This window comes from Chelmon rostratus, chromosome 6 (assembly GCF_017976325.1).
Source record: "Chelmon rostratus isolate fCheRos1 chromosome 6, fCheRos1.pri, whole genome shotgun sequence".
Lineage (NCBI taxonomy): Eukaryota > Metazoa > Chordata > Actinopteri > Chaetodontiformes > Chaetodontidae > Chelmon > Chelmon rostratus.
This window is the reverse complement of record NC_055663.1, coordinates 18,507,948-18,530,468: the sequence shown is the minus strand read 5'-3', so window position 1 is coordinate 18,530,468 and position 22,521 is coordinate 18,507,948. Positions and strand designations below refer to the sequence as shown.

The 22,521-nt window shown below is 41.1% G+C and overlaps 1 protein-coding gene across 2 annotated transcripts; it reads right to left on the bottom strand.

The window, feature by feature from the left end:
- Positions 1-241: 241 nt before the first annotated feature.
- Positions 242-21,545, bottom strand: ano5a (anoctamin 5a). 2 transcript variants are annotated; one of them, XM_041938371.1, is made up of 22 exons: positions 21,318-21,545; positions 17,730-17,797; positions 17,005-17,142; positions 16,649-16,690; positions 12,245-12,352; positions 10,870-10,938; positions 9,554-9,838; positions 9,144-9,263; positions 8,881-8,996; positions 8,653-8,787; positions 8,444-8,549; positions 8,230-8,290; positions 7,812-7,963; positions 6,903-6,977; positions 5,771-5,999; positions 5,428-5,606; positions 5,220-5,317; positions 4,258-4,388; positions 3,695-3,900; positions 3,409-3,608; positions 2,554-2,659; positions 242-2,189 (listed from the first exon to the last, which is right to left on the bottom strand). In XM_041938371.1, the coding sequence occupies exons 1-22, from the start codon at positions 21,385-21,387 to the stop codon at positions 1,959-1,961; spliced, it is 2,925 nt and encodes a 974-aa protein (XP_041794305.1). In that variant the 5' UTR covers positions 21,388-21,545; the 3' UTR covers positions 242-1,958. The 2 variants fall into 2 exon arrangements, with proteins under 2 accessions (XP_041794305.1, XP_041794304.1); XM_041938370.1 differs by lacking the exons at positions 16,649-16,690; positions 17,005-17,142.
- Between the last annotated feature and the right edge of the window lie 976 nt (positions 21,546-22,521).

Genomic DNA, 22,521 nt, shown 5'->3' with positions numbered 1-22,521 from the left:
GCAAACACTGAATAATAATCAGTGTTCTCTCAGGTCATCTGCTGTGTGAACAGCAATATTCATGTCCTGCAGCAAAGAGACCGGTGGTCCACAGTATTTAGGTCTGATCCAAACACATCCCACAATTACTCGAGTTGAACTGGTACTTTATTTTAGAGATTTGTCTTTGTTTACAATACACATTTGGATACAGGACAATTACAAAAAAAAAAAATGACAGAAACAAAAGAAATTGCAACTTTAAGCATACAGTAAACAGGTTCACCACTTTTCCGAGCATGGTGATGGTATAAAAGAAAATATTACGGCTAAAGCATAACAAAAGAAGACGTAAGAGGAAAGTGAGTTAGAAGGACAAGGAAATACATGAAAAAAAGTATTAGACGTATTAAGGCATCAACAGGCATGATTTTAGCCGAGTAAAAGGAAACTGGAACATCCAACATTGCGTGTGGTCACATCTACATGCATCTCGAACAAACACAGGTTTAGTTGCCTGAGTTTGTAGCACAGCCAGCCAGCTATTCTACTTAAAATCCAAATACTTTAACAGATACTTCTCATATATTTGCATGTAGGCAGCCTAATAAATATGAAATATCCTTCATATTATTAAAAATAAAAAGCTACATCTATCTCCTGTTAAGGTCAATATAAACATCAAATTCAGAACAGGGCACTCCTTCTTACCTGCAGTACAGCTCTCGTTCCAAACACTGGTTGTGAATACATAGTGTCATGACAACAATTAGACTGACATGTTTACGTTTTGGTTGTCATGTTTCATTAAGTGCTTTGTGCAAAATAATCATAAAAAAAGAATGTGTATCTTTCCTTTTCTACACAGACACAGCTGAGGAAACTAGAAGCACAAGAAGTAGGCGATGGCTGATGTGCTTTGTGTAATGGAGCAAACATCGTACAGTAGGCAGGGGCAGGCGCTCATTAGCTTTGACATGTTGATAAGCAGAGGCACATTAAAAAGGGTTCTCTTCACTCTCTCAGGGCTTTTTCACTTCTCATCTCCAGGAACAGGAGTCGCTGTCAACGTGCACCAGCAGCTGCTCAAAAACTGGCCATTGCAGGACACAATCCGCCCTTACTCACAGTAGTAACAGCAGCACAGATCTGTCTTCATAAAAAGCTACTTCACATGTCAGATTTTGGCCTGGAGAAACTGTTGGGCTGTTATGAGGCTGAAGCAAAATGGGACCAGCCTATGAACTGGTCCACTTCCAGTGGAGCGAGGAAAATAATTTGGTAATGCTGTCACATAAACAATGCTCACATTTGTTGCAGTAGCTGTAAAAACAAAACAAAAAAATCATTGAACATAAACTTACAGTATATGACACTGAAACCCTTCATACAGCTGTACATACAAACAAGCTCAGTTTCCAATAATATCAATAGATATTATACTTGCAGATAGAACCAATAATAAGTTTGTGATATATTAAGGCATTTGATCTTTGGTTATTAGTGGCACTTAAATAAATAGTCTTGAATTAAAACAAGAGTATGTTGCCTGTCTTAAACACAGTGTACTTCCTCACTCTTTCCTTACAGCAACATTTTGATTATCCTCAGCACCACGATGACGACACAGAGAGTGAAAATCCATAAACATGAGGCAGAGTTTTAGATTCATATGCCTCAAGATTCGGCATGCATGGAGACTTGGACTGTCACCTGTGTGCACTTCCACTATCAGCAGGTTAGTAGAAGATGGATGACTGTGAATTGAGGAGACCTCTAACCCTTTAATATAAGCTCTGTGTGTGTGTGTGTGTGTGTGTGTGTGTGTGTGTGTGTGTGTGTATGTGTGTGTGTGCGTGTGCTGCACAAACGAGACAGGCACTACAGCAAAATGATGTTCAGTATCGTAATACACAAGCGAGCAATACATCATCGCGTCCTCCCATCATGTCCAGCTGATCGACCAGCAGCTCATGGGGCTAGAGGCACTCTGACAGCACCTCGTGTTTGGGTAAAGACGGGTAGATCATGGGCGTGCAGGTACACTCATTGTGGCTGTTGTGGCTGAGTTGGATCTTCAGCTTCTCCACTTCATAGTTATGGAGATACTCCTGCACCAGGTAGCGCTCTCTCTTTATCCGAGCCCTCACGTCAGAGGGAACATCGGGAATCATCCAGGCCACGAAGAACTTGACCAGGAACACAACATGCTGTGGAGGAAGAAGTCACGACAGATTAGTTTTACCTCAAAACTAAGAGCTGCAGAACATACTCTGCATGGGTCTCTATTACGTCTGACAAATGTGTGTGTGTGAGTGTGAGAATGTTTTTTTTTTTTTATGTGCACTTATTTTCCTTATGATTCCTTATGATTATTATTATTAACATAGGTACTGTGTATGTATAGGTATGTATGTATGCATGTATACATGTATGCTTTTATTTTTATTTTCATTTTTTGTACATTGTTGTTTACGTGATCGAAATAAAGTTATACTAACTGTTAATGTAACAATCGACTACTGCCCAAGAAGTGTTGGTGTTGCTGGTAAAAGTACTGCAGCCTGGTTTTACCTCCATGATAATGATGAAAGCCAGCTTGGCAGCCAGAATATGCCAGAACTGCATAGTGTGGAAGTACTGCTTCTCATGGCCAGGAGGGTAGCGGTAATCACGATACCTACAAAGACACAACAGATCAAAATTTCCTGCAGATTTTTACATAGACTTATATTTTACATAGTTGCTTTGTTTAAAGCAACTCTTCAGTGCAAAGGAAACAGGGTGGGGGATAGGTGTGCAGGGTCATTGAACTACCACATCCAAAGTAATAAAGTAGTTCAAATTAGCTTAATTTAGCTAGCTACATTAAAATGATGCTTATATTTGAACACATCCCATAATGATAATTTACATGTATCTGTAATTAAATCCTAATTTGTATATACTGTGATTTTGTTGTTGGTCTATTCTGCACACACAACATCTATTGCATGTCTGTCCATCCTGGCAGAGGGATCTGTCCTCTGCTGCATTTTCTGAGGGTTTTTCTTTTTTGTCCCCATTAAATATTTTTTGGGTGGGAGTTTCTCCTTATCTGAGTCCAGGGTCTAAGGTCAGAGTTTGTGTTATGAGGCAAATTGTGATTCATAATTTTGGGCTATATAAATAAAATATTAACCCACTAATGTAATATATTATAGCACATAACATTCTGAAAGGGGACACTCTGCATAATTAATGTGTATACACTTGCGCTGGTAATAATCCTGCACTTTTAATCAAGTAAAATCTTGATTTTACTCATAACAGGGAATTTTTTTACATGACTTATACTTTAAGTGAAGGATGCAATGACTTCTTCCATCACATATTAACATAAAATTATAAATTTCTGTCTCATACACACAGTCTCACAATCACACTCACCTGCAGGTAGTGATGGAGCTGTTAAACCAGAGAGGGTTTTCTCCGTCTTCGGGCCTGTTGGCCAGTGGGATCTCAGAGATATTAAACACCGACAGGCTGTTGTTTATGTAGCCTTTCATATTCATCTCACCGTCTGGCTGGTAGGCGTACATGTACACAAGCCGAGGGATCATATCAGAGGTGAAGGCCACAATGAATGCCTGGAAAGCAGGGAAGGAAACAGTGTAAGGAAAACTGCGGACATAACGAGTGGGTTCAAAGCACACAAATGTAGTCCAGAACTCACATTTGTGACAACAGAGAGCACGGCCATCCCATTGAGGATTTCCAGCCAGGCTCCGATGCTGTGGGCCTTCGCTGCCACAGGGCGTCTGTACTGAGTGGTGAGCTTCCACGAGTCCACTCTAACCTCGATGATGTTGTTGAAAAGTGCCAACAGGGGTGCCAGGGGGAAGGAGGCGACAAACAGTGTGATGAAACCAAACTGGATCACTGGGACACGGAGAGAAGAGAAATCAGAGAGAGACAGTAGAATGGAAACAGCACCATCTGTAGGATCTCAGGGGAAACTTCATCGGTATCTATCTGTCTATCTATTTATCTATCTATCTATCTATCTATCTATCTACACTAACACTTTAAATTCTGTGTTTATGTATATTCTGCAGTAATTGTATATTGTATGTCGTATATTCTGGTTACTTCCAAATCACCAATATTTGTCCCAGTTTTGTTCTAGGCCAGGTCCTGACTAAAACTAGACTTCACTAAAATGGTCTTGACTGCAGCCTAGCTTGTCTCTGAATCTCTCTCTCTGTGTTATGGATTGACTGTGTACTGAATGTTTACCCATTTCCAGGTACTCGTAGAAGAGGCCCAGTTGGCCAAAGCTCTGTAGGTCATGGTCCTGCTCCCAGCGACTGTACAGACTCTCAGGGTGGCTTCGTGCCTTCCTACTGCCCCACCAGTTCATCAGCCACCTACAGCCACAAGGGGGCAATAGAGAGCACTGAGGCAAGATAATCCTGGCAGCCATAGTGAAGGTTTAATTGATTCTGTAAACATTGGCTTTAAAGCAGGCATCTCAAACCGATCCCATGAAGGGCCGCATGGCTGCAGGTTTTCATTCCAACCCAGGAGGAGCACATCAGGGCAACCAATCAACATCAAGGGATCACTTAGTTATCAGCTGAAGACTGAGATCAGCTGATTAATTGATTCCAGCCTGGTGTGCTCCTCCTGGGTTGGAATGAAAACTTGCAGCCACGCGTCCCTTTATGGAATTGGTTTGAGATGCCTGCTTTAAAGAGAAGGCTTTGTTTCTAAACATAGAACCCATTCACCTGAATTGGGCATAAAAGTAAACTTTAAGAAATTAAAGTTAAAGTTATTAAAGTTTTGACTGGAAACTGATTATGCAGCCAGACTTCTGATTGGCCAACATGGCGTTAGTGCATGTTGGTTTGGCAATGGCCTGTTTGATTTAGAAACCAGGTTTCATTCTGCCCGTCTTAGCTCTCAGTCAGGCACATCCAAGATGGCAATGGCTAGAGCCACTGTCACTGAGCTTCACAATGGTTCTTCAGAAACCTATGGGTGATGTCACAGAGACTACATCCATGTTTTATGCAGCCTGTGCTCTAAACATTGAAAAGTCGGAAGATCAATGATATAAAAATATAAAATAAGGCCACAGTCATGGTCATCTACGAGTAATGTGATGCAGTTTCAAAACCTGAAGACTGTGTGAATTCAACCCTTCTGTATCTTTTCTGTCTGCACATGATCGATTGTTCAGTTGGTTAACTTACGGGACCAGAGCCTCCTGGATGTTGCCCCACACCTGTTTACCAGTCATCACTATCACCAGCTGGGTGGTCAACTCAATCAAACAGCCACCAGGGTCACACTGAATGTAGACAGGTTACAAGAGAGGAGGGATGGAAAGGAAACACGCATTAACTCAAACTGAATTACCAGTGCTAATCTAATACATTGTAATGTAGTTATAAATGCTACCTCTTCGTTCCTCAGTTTGCTCCACTTGCCAAACATGTAAGCATAATCTCCAGGATAGCCGACAAACTTGCCCTTAAAGAAAGCCACGTAGAAGCAGGAGGAGTAGTAGTTGACAAACTGGAAGAGGAACATCTTAACCGTCAGTTTGTTCTCATATTCCAGGTGAGTCTTGGGAATTTCTGCCAAATAGTAAAAGGTAATAAAAAATCATTTTAAAACCATAAACCCAAAAAGGAACACACTTTCACACGTCAACAATGTCAGGGATCAAATACATAAAGGATAAATAAAGACACAATAAATCTTAATAATGTGGGATTCATTCTCTCGCCCTGATCCTCACCCATATCAGTGATCCAAACAGCCACTCTCTCATACATGAGGTTGAGGACCATGATGATGATAAAGTTGATGCAGGAGGCGGTGACAGAGGTGGCCAGCTGTGGCGTGATGAAGGGGCCAACCACCTGCAGGTGGGTGGTGGGACTGTCCTTCATGATGCTGGCGAAGGCTGCGTATACCGCCAGGCGGTACGCTATCACCCCAATGATGCAGGCAATGATCAATGAGATCTTCAGGACAGAGACAACAGCGACAACATGAAAGACATCTACAGCAAATCACGAGACAAAAGTACAGCGAGAACAACACACTGATCCTGATGCAGGTGCAAACACCACAACACATCCAGACTTATGAGTGAAGCAGGGTGAATTATTGCCAACAGAGATGTTAGAAGTAACTGTCATGCTTGAAGTGTGCACATATGTCCCATAAAAATACACGTACCATAATCTTCCAATTAACTCATTCACATGTTACAGATTTTTACAAACAAGAGTACACAATGGTGAACAAATCTGGGCCGTTTGTATAAAGCCGTGAAACTCTGGTCTAAAGTGAGTTTCAATTCTAATTCTTACAATTTGACAAAGAGTTCTGACTTGGTCTGAGCTCCCAAAGTATTTAAACCTGCAGTGCGGAACTTATGTCTCCCCCTTCTGGCAGTGAGAGTAATTACACACACTGTGGACATGTTTATGAAGCCATAGGCTCTGCTTCACTCTCAGTTGCTGTTACCTACTCCCCGTTGCTCCCCCCTATGCTCTGGTAAATCATCACTGGCTGACGTAAAATGCAACACTTCCAGTGCCCCATTGTGGGAGTGTCACCACAGGCACCAGATTTTAAAACCCCGGTATGCTGTGAAATACAGAGAGATTTACTGGATGGTGATGGGTTTGGCAAGGGCTTAAATGCAATGGAAGTTCATTTATGTATATGGGAAAGTCTCGCACTCCAGGTTTAAGAGAGCTGCATTTCTTAGAAGCTTTATACATACAGACCCTCGTCACATGATATTAGTGGTGATGATGAACAGTATGACAAGAAGGACAAGAGACACAGGGTGGGGGAACAGGTAGAAGATTAAAGTAATTTAGATTGATCAACTATACCAAAGATACAATGCTCACCCAGAACAGGACGGTGGCTCCAGACAGACATGTGCGTGCACACTTGCTTGTTATGGGTAAGTATGGCTCCATTTCCTAAATCATAAGCAAGCAAAGCATGGACAAGGGAGTCAGTGACCCGTTGTTATATCCTGAAAAGACAGCTCTAAAAGGCCAGGTTCCTTTAATTACCACTGGCCTCCGATGCGAGGCAGAGAGGTCGCCCAGTCACAGCTCTTTTTGTGTAGGCGGTTCAGTCTACATCCAATTCTTTTATCTAGCGGTCTCTTGGAGAAACCATGCTTTTACAAAAACCTCTTCCAAAATACTGATCCACCAGAGAAACAGTAATGCGGTACAGAAAGAAACTCGTGCCTCTGAGTCTTTCCAGAAATGTCTGTGTTATCCACACAATCTGCACCACACCAAAACCTCTTCCTCACCAAGTTGGCATTCCACGTTAAGTGCTACCCTTACCCAGAGTAACACGGTGGCCCAGCACAGAAGCAATTTCCCCATTAGATCTGTAGCAGTCCTGGCAAGAACCCACTCCATTTCCTAGAGACGGGTGGGATGTGGTCAAGGCAAATTACAGCACCCTGTTTCTGTTCATTTCACAAGTCGGGGTCTGTCACTATCACTACCTACTAATTCCCTGAAAACACTGGGGGTCCGTTTTACTTGGTAATATTCTTCTTAATCAAAGAGTCTCCTTTCAAACCAGTAACTGGTCTAATGAATAACTGCAACCAACTCAGTGTGAAGAACCTGCATCCAATAAATACAACACATGCTGGAATCTGGGATCTGTCCAAATCCTACCACACAATTTATCTGTCTGGTAAAGCCCTGTGTAAGCAACACAAACCTAGAGCTGCACATAAGAACAGACTCATGTAGTGTGTTAGTATTTCATGAGCACACAAACACCTGCGTGATGCGGTTCTTCTTGCGGTCGGTGCACTTGGTCTCATACTCTGGCCGAAGCTGCAGCTGCTGTTGCTCCTCCTCAAAGTCGACCAGATCCCACTCGTACTCGAGACGAGCCTGCCGCCTCTTCCATAACTCCAGAAACAGCGTCACTGCAGAGCATACAAGCCTCAGATGTAATTTTTCAGTTTGATTTGACCCTCATTCACCTCTATTATATTGGTGTGATGGCAGAACTGTTAAATCTCAGCAGCCAAGCAGATGAAAAGTAAGTGAGAAAATGTGGGTGTTCTTGTGATTTGGGTGGGTAGTTCTTTTACTGTGATTTGAAATAACTAATAATAGTTCATCAGCTCCCACTAGGTGGTGCACTGGGTTAGAAAATAAAAAAATGCAGAGAGCAGATATTTTTACTCACCCCAGATCCCCATAAATATGGCAAAAAACACTGTTCCCACATTGTCAAACAGGTGTGATTGCTGTAAGAAGAAGATTTGAAAAATCGTAAGATAATGAAAAACAGATTTGTTGACATTTAGCCACAACCACCCTTTAAATGTCACATATTGTGGGTAGAATATGAATCATGTTGAACAAAAACCACTCAATCCCAAAACACCAGGATGTCTCACCCATGAGGAGTTGCATGTAGTGTTGAGTTTCCAGTAGCCACATTTCTTGTCACATAGCGGACACATGACAATCTTTCCTCCGATTTCCTCACTGCAGATTTCTTTACTGGAGGGAAATGAGAGTTTTTCTTCAAAAACAGTAATAAAATTAACACCTTTTAATACAATATGAATGACCAACAAAAGCTAGTATTCTTGGTAAAAATCACCTCCACTCGTTGTCATCGTAGGTGAGGAATCCATAGATGAAACAAATTGTCCCTACTATTGCAGCGAACAGCAGCATCTCAGTGTAGAAACCCAGCCACGCAAAATAAATACCTATCTTCTCCCCATAATACTTCCTGTTTAAGGGAAAAACAAGTCAATTCTGCTGCCACCACATTCATGCTGAGTAAATACACATCAGATCTAACTACTCTGTTTTCACGTCATACTTAATAAGATTGAGAGGCTGCTCCTTGAAGAAACAGAAGAATCTGGCCCAGTATTTGTAGAGGTCATATCGCTCACTATCGCAGTTAGGGTCCCTCGATCTTATCCAGTACCTAGACTGCATGCGCACAGAAGACATAGTTCAATACCACATTCGTTGTAGGATGTTGCTGTCGGAAAGGAATGAGTGAATTTTCCATTGAAGACTCAATGTCTTTATTTAATGATAAGAAAAAGTGCCACAAGTTGACCAAAAGAAGCTCACATCATGCAGCGGGAAGGCAGCAGTGTAGGTGCCGTTGTTGAGTAACCTCTTGATTCCCTTCTTGTCTTTATCGCCACATTGATCCCTAATGTACGAACAGCGGGACAGGATGTAGTAGACCTGGACAGAGAGAGAAATAGGACACAGTGTTTGGTAGTTTTGTTAGTTGTACGGATAAAAACAGAAATATAAAGTTGATTCTGTAGTTTAAGATAGTGCATGGTCAATTCTTCACAACAGACATAACTTACTAAATTTGAAGCTTAGTCATTTAAAGACTTTATCGGAACCTGAACCAACATGTAACTACAGGAGTCGGTCTGCACACAGAACTGCATGATCTGAATGTCAAGGGAAAGTTTTCATTTTTTAAGGTCACAAGCAAGACGAGACAATCGAAGCATCCTTACTATCCTGTTGCGAGTAGAAGGGGGGAAGAATGTGTCTTTGTTGTCGATAAGGAAGAAGTCAGACTTGCTCTTGTTGAAGGGAGCAGTGAAATAGTCCGGCTCAGGGTGCATGATGTGCTCCGGCAGACGAAAAGGGGTAGACAGCCAGTTCATGGGCATCTCGCTGTTGTCTGGGATGTCATTGGCCTTGAATGGGACCTTGATCTTCAGCACATCTGCGTAGGTGGCCAGCACTTCCCATGGAGCGTGGATCTTCACGAAAGAAGTCTTTCCATCCTCTGACTCCTGATGACAGTGAGACAGGTATCACAGTATAATGAGTGAAGGGCTACTGATTCATAAACTAAAAAACAATTCAGTAACAAAAGGAGATTTCCCCAGAGATCAAGCTGCAGCTGAGAGACCTCACCTACCAATCATCAAAAATGTGTTAAAGCATTTTAGAGAGAGATCCAACCATGTGGTTCTCTGTAAACTCTGCGAATTGGAAGTGGCTTTTCTCAGTTGTGCAACTGGTTTGCACAAACCCTTGAAACAAAGCATCTTAGAGCATCTTAAACGGCATTGACAGCAAGACAGCACCATCCTGTTTACCTCGTGTCCCCACCCTAGTATGATATAGTAAGATTATCAACGTGTTTCTGTTAATAGTAGTCACCTAAAATTTATTTTCTAAATGTTCCTTCACCGCTCTTTTGTTAAAAGAAGTTTTTGCATCTCTGCTGTTATGGTAACAAAACATTGCATCATGTTTCATCTAAATTGTGTAGTAGACTGTAGACTACATTATTACAGACTGTTACAGTCTGTGACTGTTCTCACAGTCTGTAATTTGTTTTAATTATTTTCCTCGCCACACTGATGCGAAAATACATCTGACAGTGTGGTAGAATTTGTTTATGCAATATGCACTGCTAATTCTTGGAAGTGTTCTGGCGACATTAAGGATGAGATGCCCTTGCAAAGACAAGACACTGTACACTGTAGTGTGTATCTTGTGAATGTTTGGACCTCGGATGGATTACAGGAAAGCCTTGGTCATGATAACCTACCACATTAGCCAACAGCACCAGTTAGGGAATATGTCTCTGGCATCTCAAAACAAGCAGGTTTTTATCACGTCTGCAAAAGCATATAAACTAATGTGGACAAAGATAAACAGGACTTTGCTGTGAACATCTGCATATGCTGAGCTCAGTTAATAAAGTCCCGCTCTGGCTTCATCTGCTACGCCTTGTCTTTAATGTCATTTCTCTTCACCACATAAGTGATTATCTTAATTGCATATAGTGAAATCAACAACTGCACAGTCTTACCGATTTATCTTCTATCTCCAACTCCAGGCCGACTTTCTCCAGATTGGCCTCATACACCTTCCTCCTCTCCTTTAGAAAAAAACAAAGAACAAATACATGTATTCATTTGTAAACACAGTAATATGAATGTGACTCTTTTACTTAACATTGTACAACAGTGAAATCTATTATACCACAACATTAAGTACTACAAACTGTGTGAAACCATTTTTATACACAACATTTGAAATAAGGAACCTGAATAAACATTATACATAAAAACACTTCAACAACAGATTGTGAAATATCCAGACATGTACTAATATGATGTACATGTTTATCACATTGTATGATATACAACTGAAATAACAATTCAATACTGCAAATAAGTAAGTACATCAAGCTAAAATCTAAATAAAACTTAAGTAAATAGTTCAACAGCTTCAACAACTGACCAGACCTTATTAAGTCAATGTAAGATTAAATATAAAACACAAATAAACACTCAGTGCAGCAGGTATAAAAGTGGTACAAAACAACTAAAAACAAGTGCTGTTCAAACCAGTGTGAGTAAGGCATTGTCAGTTCGCTCAGTTGCTACTTTAAATAGCAATCATTGAGTGCAAACAGGTAGTGAAAGTTGCTTGTGGTAGTGCAGTAGTATGACATAACATTACCATATGGCACTTGGAACTAGGTTATGTTTTCAGAAATAGGCTTACAGAGATGAAAAGAAATGCTTGTCCTTGTTAGAGCAGTAATTTACTGTCACATTTTACAACACATGTGGATAATACACCGGAAGTGGTCTCCTGTTTGCCCTTCCTTGTACAGCGGAAAAAATGAGCAAGTTCCTGACCAGCCAGAGGTCTGAGTGTTGATTCACTGCTGAGGCAGTGGTTAAACTGCCTCATACCCACCAAGGAGTGGTAACACACAGATGTGAAGGCTAACAGCTCAATATCAAACACTAACAGTCTTTCAGCACTCTGCAGCTGATAAAAGAGACAAGTCACAAAAAGACAACACCTTCTCTGAAGATTCCTTGAGAGGATTACTGATAAAAGCTGAGAATAATTTTAGTTTATCTAAGCTCATCAGTGTTGTGGTATTTAGGGTATGCTGCTGACACACAGTGTGAACTCTGAGGATATCCCTTTAAGAAAGAGTTCTTACTGTTTAAAGCAAGGAGCAGACATAACATCCGCATTTCTTTTGTGTGATATTTTGGGATTTCGAGAATTTATTTGTTTGGTCACAATTAAGAATACTTGTTGTTATTCTGCTGAGAACATAATTCAAGAAACAAAACATCAGTTATTCCAAACACATGCTTGCAGTGAGTGGACTAGGTAAATGTATTATGTATATTCAGTACTTAGAAGTTGTTTCTTACCTGTTTTCGCTCACCATCTCTATCGTCAACATAGGACAGGACAAAATCAATCCTGCGCACACCATCACGGAAGAACACGGAGTCTTTACTGTGTTGTTGTTTGTCAATCTATAATGAGATATAACAGAGGTCACAACGTTTAAACAAACACATGCACAGGTACAGTAACAGCTCAACGTCGCCTTTGGATGCAGTCAGCACAGCAGACCAGACAGTCAAACCACGGTTTGTGTCAGTGGCTAACAGCAAAACCCAAAGAACAAGGCCTCCACACCACATTAAACTCAACTGTTTCTCTAAAACAACAAAAACAGTGATTATATTGTCACTCCATACACAAACAGCATGCTAAATGGAGGGCATGCGCTATGACTTATGGCTTGTGTCCCCTTTATTTATTGAACAATAAGAGAGAGTAGGCTTTCAAAGAAATGTTTATCGAATCACAGAATCTAATCGTGAATCCTGTGAATGCTTCGATTTCAGGTCATCTGTCAACTCATTAAACAGAGCACAGCAAAGGATGTGTGGAGAGGACTACAAATCCATAAATACCATTCTCTACACAACAGGGACATCCAGCAGCCATATCAGGCTTCACACTCTGACATTATCATGCTTTATTTGCCTCTGCTGTTATGTAAATCCTGGAATAGTAGAATAATGGTGGCTAAAGAAATTCCAAGCATGCGTATCAGCAAATGCAAGCTGTTCAGTGGCTGTCTCTTCAGTAGCTACAGGGCTGAAGAGAAATGAACTACACAGGAATGCTTCAAGAGAGGACAGAAAGCATGGCTGCTTGCTGTCGGTGCTGCTTCAGCTGTTCAGAGAGCTAAAAATAACCGTGCACTATGAACCTCTGTCATCTAAAGTAGCTACCTAAAGGGGACTACAGACAATTCAAAGAACGAAGACATTTAGCATCACAAAAACTACACTATATCACACTCAGACACATCTACGGCTAACGTACTGTACTTCTGACAGAGTTTGGCCTGTCGATCAACCCAGCGCTGTGGGGGTAGGGAGGAAAGGAAGAGCACTTTACCTCCATGGCCCACTCCCTTTATGGGTATGATGCATCAGCGGAAAGCGGAAAGGATGGCCGCTGAAAAATAAATTGCCTTTCTCCAGGGAACACAGTCCAGCCCTGAAAGCACTGCTTCTCTCACTCCACTCTGATCCCTCGACCAGAGGAGCTCCATCCAGACCACTCACCTCCCAGGACAAGCCCTCACTTGCTCAGAAATCCAGAAAAGGGAGAGGGATAGATACTAGGAGAGAAAGAGAGGAGACTCCTACAGATGACATCAGCACGGGGGATGCTATCCTGCTGCTGCCAGCTAGCTAGCTGGCTAATGTGATAAGGGTGCAGTATCAGAAAAGGGGAGGTGACATCACAGTACAGTACAACACTGACCATCAGGAGAGCAAAAGCAACTATCTCTCACACATGTTGTCTGAAATGTCAGATCATCAGTAAAACCAGTTGAAAAGCCAACTGACAACATGAAGAAATCTGCTCTGATAGGGCTGATAATAGTAAACTGGTGCATAATCTCCCCACTCTGAGTCGAGTACCGGTATTTGAAACTCACTCACTCAATCACAATCACAATCTGAACACCTCACCAAACACTACACAAAGTGCGAATGGGACAGTATCAATGGAAAATGCTTGTAAATCACCTCAGAAATGTTGCACAAATCTACAAATATACTGTAAGTAAGACAGCTGTTTTTCGCTCTACAGCTGGATCTACCAGCCTGGTTCCTACTGGACAAACTTGTAGAATAATTTGTGTCGACGTGTTCAACCTTTTCACGGTTTTCTTATTCTAAATTATGCATATATTCTAACCACTGGTCTGCATTGCCTCACACACTGGATTGGACCATGCTGATCATGGCAGGGTGGGTGCCTTCTTTAACTGGGACGTCGCTGCAGAAACTCTCTAATTTGGCGTAATTATAGATTAGCCATATGGAATCAGGGCATCTGCTGCGACCTGCTTCTGCTCAGTAAAGCTGGCAGAGGCCACAGAGTTACATACATTTGCCAACCAACCCCTAACTACCGGGTGTTTAGACATATGTATATCTTTCATCTTAATTAGGGAGGGTAAATGTAGAGCATGGTGTAAGATAAATAGGCTACTAGTTTCAGGGAGGGGTTTCTTCAAAATATGACTTCTAAAGCATTTATTTTTGGGGGATAAAAGAGTTTGGGACAGACATTCAATGAAGCTGGTTACCGCTTTGATTTCAAATGCATCATCATAATGCAGAATCCTTTCTGACTATTCTGTCTAGTTTCACTTTCTTCTACACTTCAACATCCTGTAAAGCCTCTAATGCACTCTGATGTTAGAGCCATCAAATTTAATGGCAAGAGTACATCTCTCATCTGTTTTTATTTTTACTATATTTTTTCTACAATATAAAACTGAAGCATTTTTTTTTCAAAGAAAGCAAAGAACATAGCTCTGCTTTGCTGTTTTCTGTTCTGTTCTGTTCTGTTTTGTTAAATTTAGTAAATGGTTGCTTCTGTGGATTATAGCTTTTTTGCATTGCAATAAATCATTGCAAACTTCAAGCGCGTTCTAGGCACAGGGAAGATAATGTTTTTCCTCACGGCTAAAAAAGGAAAATTGAATACTCCAATTTCCAGATTTTTGTATCGGGTTCAGTAAGCCTCACTAAAAGTTCACATTGACAGCAGTGCAGAAACGTTGCAGGCAGCTGAAACTTCTTGTGGGCCATACACTCAGCTTTTTTTTCCCATTCTTCTTTACAAAGGCAATTTATAGATGTGCAGCTGCCTCCCCTCTAAAACTCATTGACATGATCTTCCACTCTGCTAAATCGTAGCCTTTAGTTTGAGGAAGCCAGGTTACTAGAAAAGCTTATTGCAGGGTGTCTTATTCCCCGAAACATTAGCTTCTGTTAAAAAGAGCAAAGATTCCACTTTTCATTAACATGGGTTACACGCTCTTTAAGCACGACCACATTTTAGAGGATTCAAAAGAAGAAGCCTATATGGTTAGCCACAGCAAAATTCAGTCCTGTCATAAGCCCAGCCCAGGGCAGGGTCATGATTACAGTATGGAGAGTATTCACTTAAAAGTACACACGCACACACATACATACATAACTGTGTATACACTCCATTTACATCTGGATTTAAAAGGGATCTGTATCTGGATATGTTATTCAGATAATAAAAGATCCAATCTTGTCTTTTTGTTTACACCTGGTATCTTTAATGTGTTCTTGTTATCCTCATTGAGATCAACTCTCTGTCTTCCAGAGCAAAAGCTGCATGTGAATAATCCGAGGGTGTGGAAAATCAGCCCAAGACTCCCTTAAAAAAATTATCAAGTTTTGTGAGCTGTGTTAAGTTACGTAAAAGTTCAAAAAGTTTGTGAAATGCTGTCTATGACAAATTCTTATTCGTCTACTCTTACAAATTTAGTAAATGTACTCGTTAGTAAATTTACTTTTTGTATGTAGTTATTTCTTCCTTTGTCCCAGTGTGCTGAAATACCAGCATGTCGGCTACTCTGTGACAAGATAAATACAAGCCTTTTTACCTGCAGTTTAGGTGCACAGACAAGGGCAGGGCAAGCCGTCACAGACACAGTTATTTCTTATTGTACATCATTCATTAACCACCTGTATTGCTTTTAATTTCCTTCTTGCTTGCTGCCTCTCTAAATTTGAACAACAAATTATTTTTCATGCTAGCTAAAAACAAACATCTGTATGATGTGTAGCCTATGGATGCAATGTATGGAGTACACCAACCTAAAATCTGAAGACAATGTGAGCCAGACTACATTCAGATAAGGTCAGACAGATCGAATCACATTCCAGTCATGACACAATTACGCCTTCATTAACATGCATTTTTCCTTATCTGGATAAAGTGTCCAGATACAGACCACATTTTACAAGCAGGTGTTAATGGGGTGCCAGGAAGTTGAATGTGTGTGTATGTGTATGCAGGTGTGAACTCGCTATTTATGCTGTAACACCACCAGGCTGTTGTGTTCTCTTTAGTGAAGCAGATGATTATCGCAGGTGATAACAATGCGAGTGAAAAGGCCTTTTCCATTTTTAATGAACTCTCATGATGCATCAACACATAGCTCATGCCAGCAAGTTTCCATTACTCTCTGCAGATAAAAACATGCCCTCCAGAAGCCAGTATCAGCTCTCCACCAAGAAATGTGTATTGATTTCAACTCTGATGTCCAAGCTTTATTCTCTGAATATCCAATCCCAGCAGAGAAACTCAACCCTGAACACTTTCCTCACGAAGCAAATAAAAGCTGGCAGCAGACAGACATACTGTATGCATGAAGTTGCATCACATCACAAGCCTGTTTTACCATGCCATACCCTGGAACGAAACTTCAGGAATAGCGCCCGCTTTCTCGACAGCTGTGGAGGAACCGAGTGGAGAGTGAGGGAAAGCCTGACAACACAACAAATGCAACAGCAAACAGCTAAAACCATAGCAGCAACCTCACAGACAATATAAACAAATATCAGACACTCCACACTTGCGTTACATTTACACATTGTTGAAGTCATTACAAATATCACTCTGAAAATCTCTACATCTTATTAGTCAGGCATGGTCACAGTCAGGTCCTCTTCAGATACAGGTTTGAGTTTGGAGATGATGCGAGATAACACAAGCACGCAGACATTGACACAGCAGCATGCATCTGTGTCCTCAGCTGGTGTCTTACCCCAGTCAAAGTATTGATTTGCTCTAAGGTCTGAGCCTCAAACTCTGGGCTGTCGCTGTGATCAGAGGGGGCCAGGGAGGCCAGGCTGGTGTTGAGAGACTCACAGGTCTCTACACACACATCAGGCATTAAAGGAGACTTTAAGTACAGTGTGAAAGGAGAGAATAGACAGGAGCATAAAGGTTAGCTTTGGTTAGCTCTGGGTCTCTCATGACATTTGCAGGTTGTAAACCACTATGACTTGATTGGAAATACCGCGGAAATCTCAAACATGAGCCCATTAGTTGTGGGATCTATTAAGATCCACAAGCTAAACCCTCCTGCCACATGCAGGCTGTTTACAAGAAGACCATTGTTACTATTAAAGTGGAAAGAGAGAAGGAAGGAAATCTAAATAAAGCATTTCACTTGTACACGATGAACCTCCTGCTACCATGTTTACAGAGGTTAGGATGGAGGTGAAGATATGACATTTTAAAAGAGAAATCTTTCATATGTCTCTCTTGGAAGACAGAACATATAGGTAGGATGTACCCATTTTCACAAACTAGTCTGAGGCACTTGTGTAATGACATGGGATGTTATGAAATTACTATATGGAATTTGTATGACATTAGAATCTCTCTTTAAGACTGTCCACAATCAAGGCAAAAGAAGCTGCTTCAAAGAAAAGTCTGTATGAAGGTGCTGAGTGAATGTCAGCATGTGCTGAGTTTGGTGTTTACCGCAAATTGTCCCTGCTGGAGGGATCCCGCACTGGATGAGGCTTGTTGGTGGTAGCCATTTATATCATCTGCAAAACAAAAGCAACACTAGGTTAACAGCAGAAAGGTTGCAGAATGGCAGTATTCTGCAACCACTGTAAGAGAACAATAACAAATCTCAGACAGGCAGGCTGGTGGCTGTAAAGTTAAGTTTCAGGCACATGAACAACTGCCTGAGAGGAGCACTGACCAGCAGCCAATGTTGTGGTCTATATTTGTGCAGCATTTTGTGGCAGTGCTCCCACAGGCGAGACAGCATGACTGAACAGGATCCCTGTATACAGAGTAGCCATGTTGCTGTGCTGCGATTCTACTGCTACATGAATGACTGCAGGAAATGAGACTGACAAAACTGGCAACACCGCTGACTGTGTTCGAAAGTAAGAGCCACCTGTGCGATGAAACAAGGCTTTAACCATGATCAAGTTCTGCTTTCACCTGTCCCACATTGCCTGTCAAATGCATATAAACCCTTCCAGAGAACATTATAAGAAAAAGGACATGAACAAATGGCAGGTCAGATGGAAAAGCAAAAACAAACATCATGTACTGCTCGCACCACCATTGCCAGAAAAAAAAAAAAAAAACGAAAGCAAAAGAAGGTTTCAGCCTCTGTGTCTGTGTTTTAAAATAGAAATGTCCTAATTGATGGTCTCTCTGAGGTTATATTTAGTCTGAACTCGACGCAGAAAATGTGCTTACACAGACCTGAAACAAGCATTCAAACCTTGTAATATGTAAACCGTCTGTGTCTCTACGTTATTACGCACCAAGTCAACAAAGTATAAGTTAGTAGTTCAAAACTAAAATGAATGACATTTATCATAAAAGCTTCACTCCAGAACTGAAACAGGGTGCAGCCTGTGATGCAGACCTTTGTTTTTTATTTCATCGACCAACTCATGGTTTTTTTCACTTAAGCATTACTTAAATGACTAAGCTCTTGATAATGTCACAGAGAACATGAAAGCTTACTGTTAGCATACACAGCGACCCCATTAAGAGGAATGCTTGACAATCAGTACTATACAGTACAACTACTGCAGATATGGACTTGAAGCACACAAAACACAGCTGCCCTTTTATGCAAGAGCTTCATGGTGTTTTAGCAACAGCAATAAAGCCAACTTCTTGTTTCACCTTCCTTAAAAAGCAGTAATGACACTGACTTTGATTTGGATTGGATCCAAATTATATTTCTTTCACAACATATGAGAATTCCTTTCCAACAGCTGAGCATATTTTTGCACAGTTGGACGCAGTATTAGAGCAGTCAGTATTACCCACTCAGCTATGCCAAGAGACTTTTCCCACCTAGCTAAGAAGCCTCCACAGTTAAGGCTTTGTTCAAGAGAGAGCAGCTGATCACAGTGGAAATGCCACAAGGCTGCTTCTGTCTCACTTCTTTATTACTGCAGCAAGCAAACAGACTCAAGAGAGCAAACGTCTTGTGTATTATTTACACAAAGTTATTTTACAACTCAACTCACTATACTGATACTAAAAGGCAAACCCTGCTGACTCCAAAAAGAGAGATACTGTTTCTGTTCAGCTGTACTAAATATTGCACATATAGTTTTTCAGTGTTACTACCTTGCTAGGGTGGTAACGGAAATTTGGCAGCCTTACTTCAAACTGCTTAATTTTACATATAAACACAGCAGCTGGGTTTGTTATAACTCAACGCCCTGTTTAGGGCCACAAGTTTGAGCGACACGTACATCTGCCAGGTCAGCTCACAAGACAATGCTAGATAAATGTAATCCATATTTACAGTAAGGATGAGTGCTGATGCAACAACGGGCAATAATCCATGTTAGTCTAAATCTGCATGGTCAAACCAAAACCACTGGTAGTTTGGGAATCTACCTACAGTATGTTCAATGTGGTTTGGATCTGCATTTAAATACAGTGCACAACCGTTTGTAAGCAAAGTGCGAGACCTTGAGCTTCCTACATGTTTTGAGCTGTGTGACAGCAGTCAGATTTACCTTAAAATTACATTTAAAGACTCTCATACTACACATTTTTTTCATTCATTTAAACTCTGAATGTGGAATGTGGAATCTGGAAATACTAGCAGCCTGGGGATATGCAACATTAATAGTGAGAGTTCTTGAGTATATATTTACAACCTGAAAATTCACTTTCGCTGACCCTGTCACACAATAGTAATGCAATATAGATATTCAGTTCTGATGGCTAGTGGAAATTACCTCCAGCCACCATTGTAGAATGTATGTACCACTCTATTAAAATGATCAAGATTTTGAGTATTACTGTGATTTAAAGTTGTGGAGCTGTGTGTGAGGTGGGGATAAACACAGCTTCCGCTGTTATCTCAACACACCATAAACACACAACACCAAGGGAACAGTAACTAGTTCATGAACCTGTAGTGATCAGTCACACTTCAGTCTCAGTTAGACTGCTATCATATGACTCTCTCTATGTTGCTGATGAAACACAACACTTTCACATCAATTCATACAGGTAATGATTCGGCAACACCATAAATGGTTAAAAACACAGTCCAAAGTGTTTAAAATTCACATTTAGCCAAAAGCAGAGAGGGATTTGAGGTTTGTGCTGGTGGATAACGTGGCTGTCTGCAAGTGACAGGGTGTTTCCAGTTAGCAGGCCAGCTGTCAGAGGCCGACTGGTTTTGAGTCACTGCTGTTTTCATTGAAAGACAGCCAGACCATGAGCTGGTTATGGTGTTAAAGGGGATATGTGCAGTCTGCATTTTAAAATAGTGGAGCAAATGTGACTTTCATTTAGTACAACAACTAACAATTATTTTAAAATGGCAGAAAATGGTGAAAAATGTAAATCTGTGTTTCCAAAAGCTGAATATGACGTCCTCAAATTTTTTGCTTTGTCCACAACCCAAAGATATTCTGTTTACATGTCACAGAGGGGTGAAGAAACCAGAACATATTCACACTTATAAAGCTGCAATCAGAGAATTTTGACTATTTTTTAAAAATTACTCAAATCAATTGATGAATTATCAAAATAGTTGGCAATTACTTTAATGGATGACAACTAATCGATTAATTGTTGCATTCATTCAAATTCATTTTAAGGTGTCCTGTTTGTAGGTGTACAGGTTGTTACTGGCACTGTAAACACTGTAATGTAGTTGTCCCAGGAAGCCAGCACATACTAGTAATGTAAATTTAATTTAATAGAGTATGTGCTGCCTACCTTAGTTGTCAACTGAGTAATGTTAGAAAGTTTCAGTTGGTGGAAGCACGACCACGATATTCTTTTATATTATAGTTTAGAGGGGCTTGCAGTTTGCAGTGTAATGTTTGTTTGGTACCTCTCGAAAACTTTTGTCTATTTTTAAAGTTCTTCCTCAGGCCGTGTAGACTGGGGAATACCAACCTCATCTTAGAATTAATTGATTTCCCAGTGGGACGGTATCTCAACACTAATGAAGGTCAGCACTGTAACTTCATAGCAACATTTTAAATGTGACGCTACGGATCTGCAGCTCTAGGGCAGACCGGCCGGCTCCGGTTGTTAGCTAACGTTACTCACCGCTTAAAGAGTCGGTTGGGCTCATCTCAATTAAACTGTCCTCTCCCGCTTTCCCCGTTATCCGATGCATGTCGAGTCCCTCGTGTACCCAAGTCGCGTTTATCGGTCCTCATGTACACCAGGGTATCCCCAGCCAGACGACTTCTGTCCCGCCTGAGCTCCGAGCCGTTCCCTTTCGCTGCCGTCCTCTTCAGAGACGCCCCAGCTAACGGACCAGGCTACTTGGCAAACTGCCTCCTTCACCCACTGAAGGAGTGCTGCATCACCTCAGCCCAGAGGGAGGTTTGTGAGGGGAGTGGCTCCACGCCACAAGCCAATAGTCTGAGCGTGGCTGGGGATAAACAGATATTATACCCAAATACCTACACTTTAGGCACGGTACGACTGAACGAACACAAACGGACGGTTCATATATTTGACAAGTGTTAGCATATAAAAGCTAACGTTAGCTAACAAACAAATTGGAGGCGAACTTTCCTCCATGGAGTTCATTAACGTTAAAACTACACAACTGGTATTGTAGTTGTACACTTCTGTATTTTGCTTACCAAGAAAGAAAAGAAAGCAAATACAGCCAGATGGAGACTAGACAGTCATCTATTGTCAAGTCAGAGGCTAATTTTTATGGATGAGGGTTCTGAAGAGTGCTTGACAGTTGACACCTGCCAGCCAATCAGAAACCAGCTTTTTTTTCCTAATGAGGTTGAGGAGATGTCAATACAGCCACTTCATGAGAGGGAAGTGAAACCAAGTGTACTAACAGACTTAAATATAACGACATAGTAGCAATTAGCATGTGATAACATCCTCAATCAAAGTCAGATAATTTAAATAAGGCTACATGAAACAAGGACAGACTATAAGGGTTTGGCTTTCGATGCCCTGTCACTATGTTCTCTTAGATGATTTGTTTGCTTTTATAAATTCATTTTTCTTGTCCAGAGCCAGAGCTTCCAGGGACTCCTTCACAGCAAACCACATGAGCCTCTTAACTGGTGCTTTTTCACAACTGTTTCGTATCAAGGATCCCGCAAGAGACTCCAGTCTCCCACCTGAGATTAGCTGAGGAGAAACATCTGTTCCCATTATAATTACAGAGTGAACCATCAATAATCGTTGTCGGCTATAATTGTCAGTAAGATAGAAATATAGGCGTGCAGTTCTTTGCTGAAGGACCCTGTCAAGGACCCGGCCTGTGGAATCA

Coding starts and splice junctions, on each gene's coding strand:
- ano5a (XM_041938371.1), bottom strand. CDS start 21,387: ATGCATCGGATAACGGGGAAAGCGGGAGAGGACAGTTTAATTGAGATG. Junction 17,798..21,317: donor CCCAACCGACTCTTTAAGCG/GTGAGTAACGTT, acceptor TTTGTTTTGCAG/ATGATATAAATGGCTACCAC. Junction 5,607..5,770: donor TGTTTGGATCACTGATATGG/GTGAGGATCAGG, acceptor ACTATTTGGCAG/AAATTCCCAAGACTCACCTG.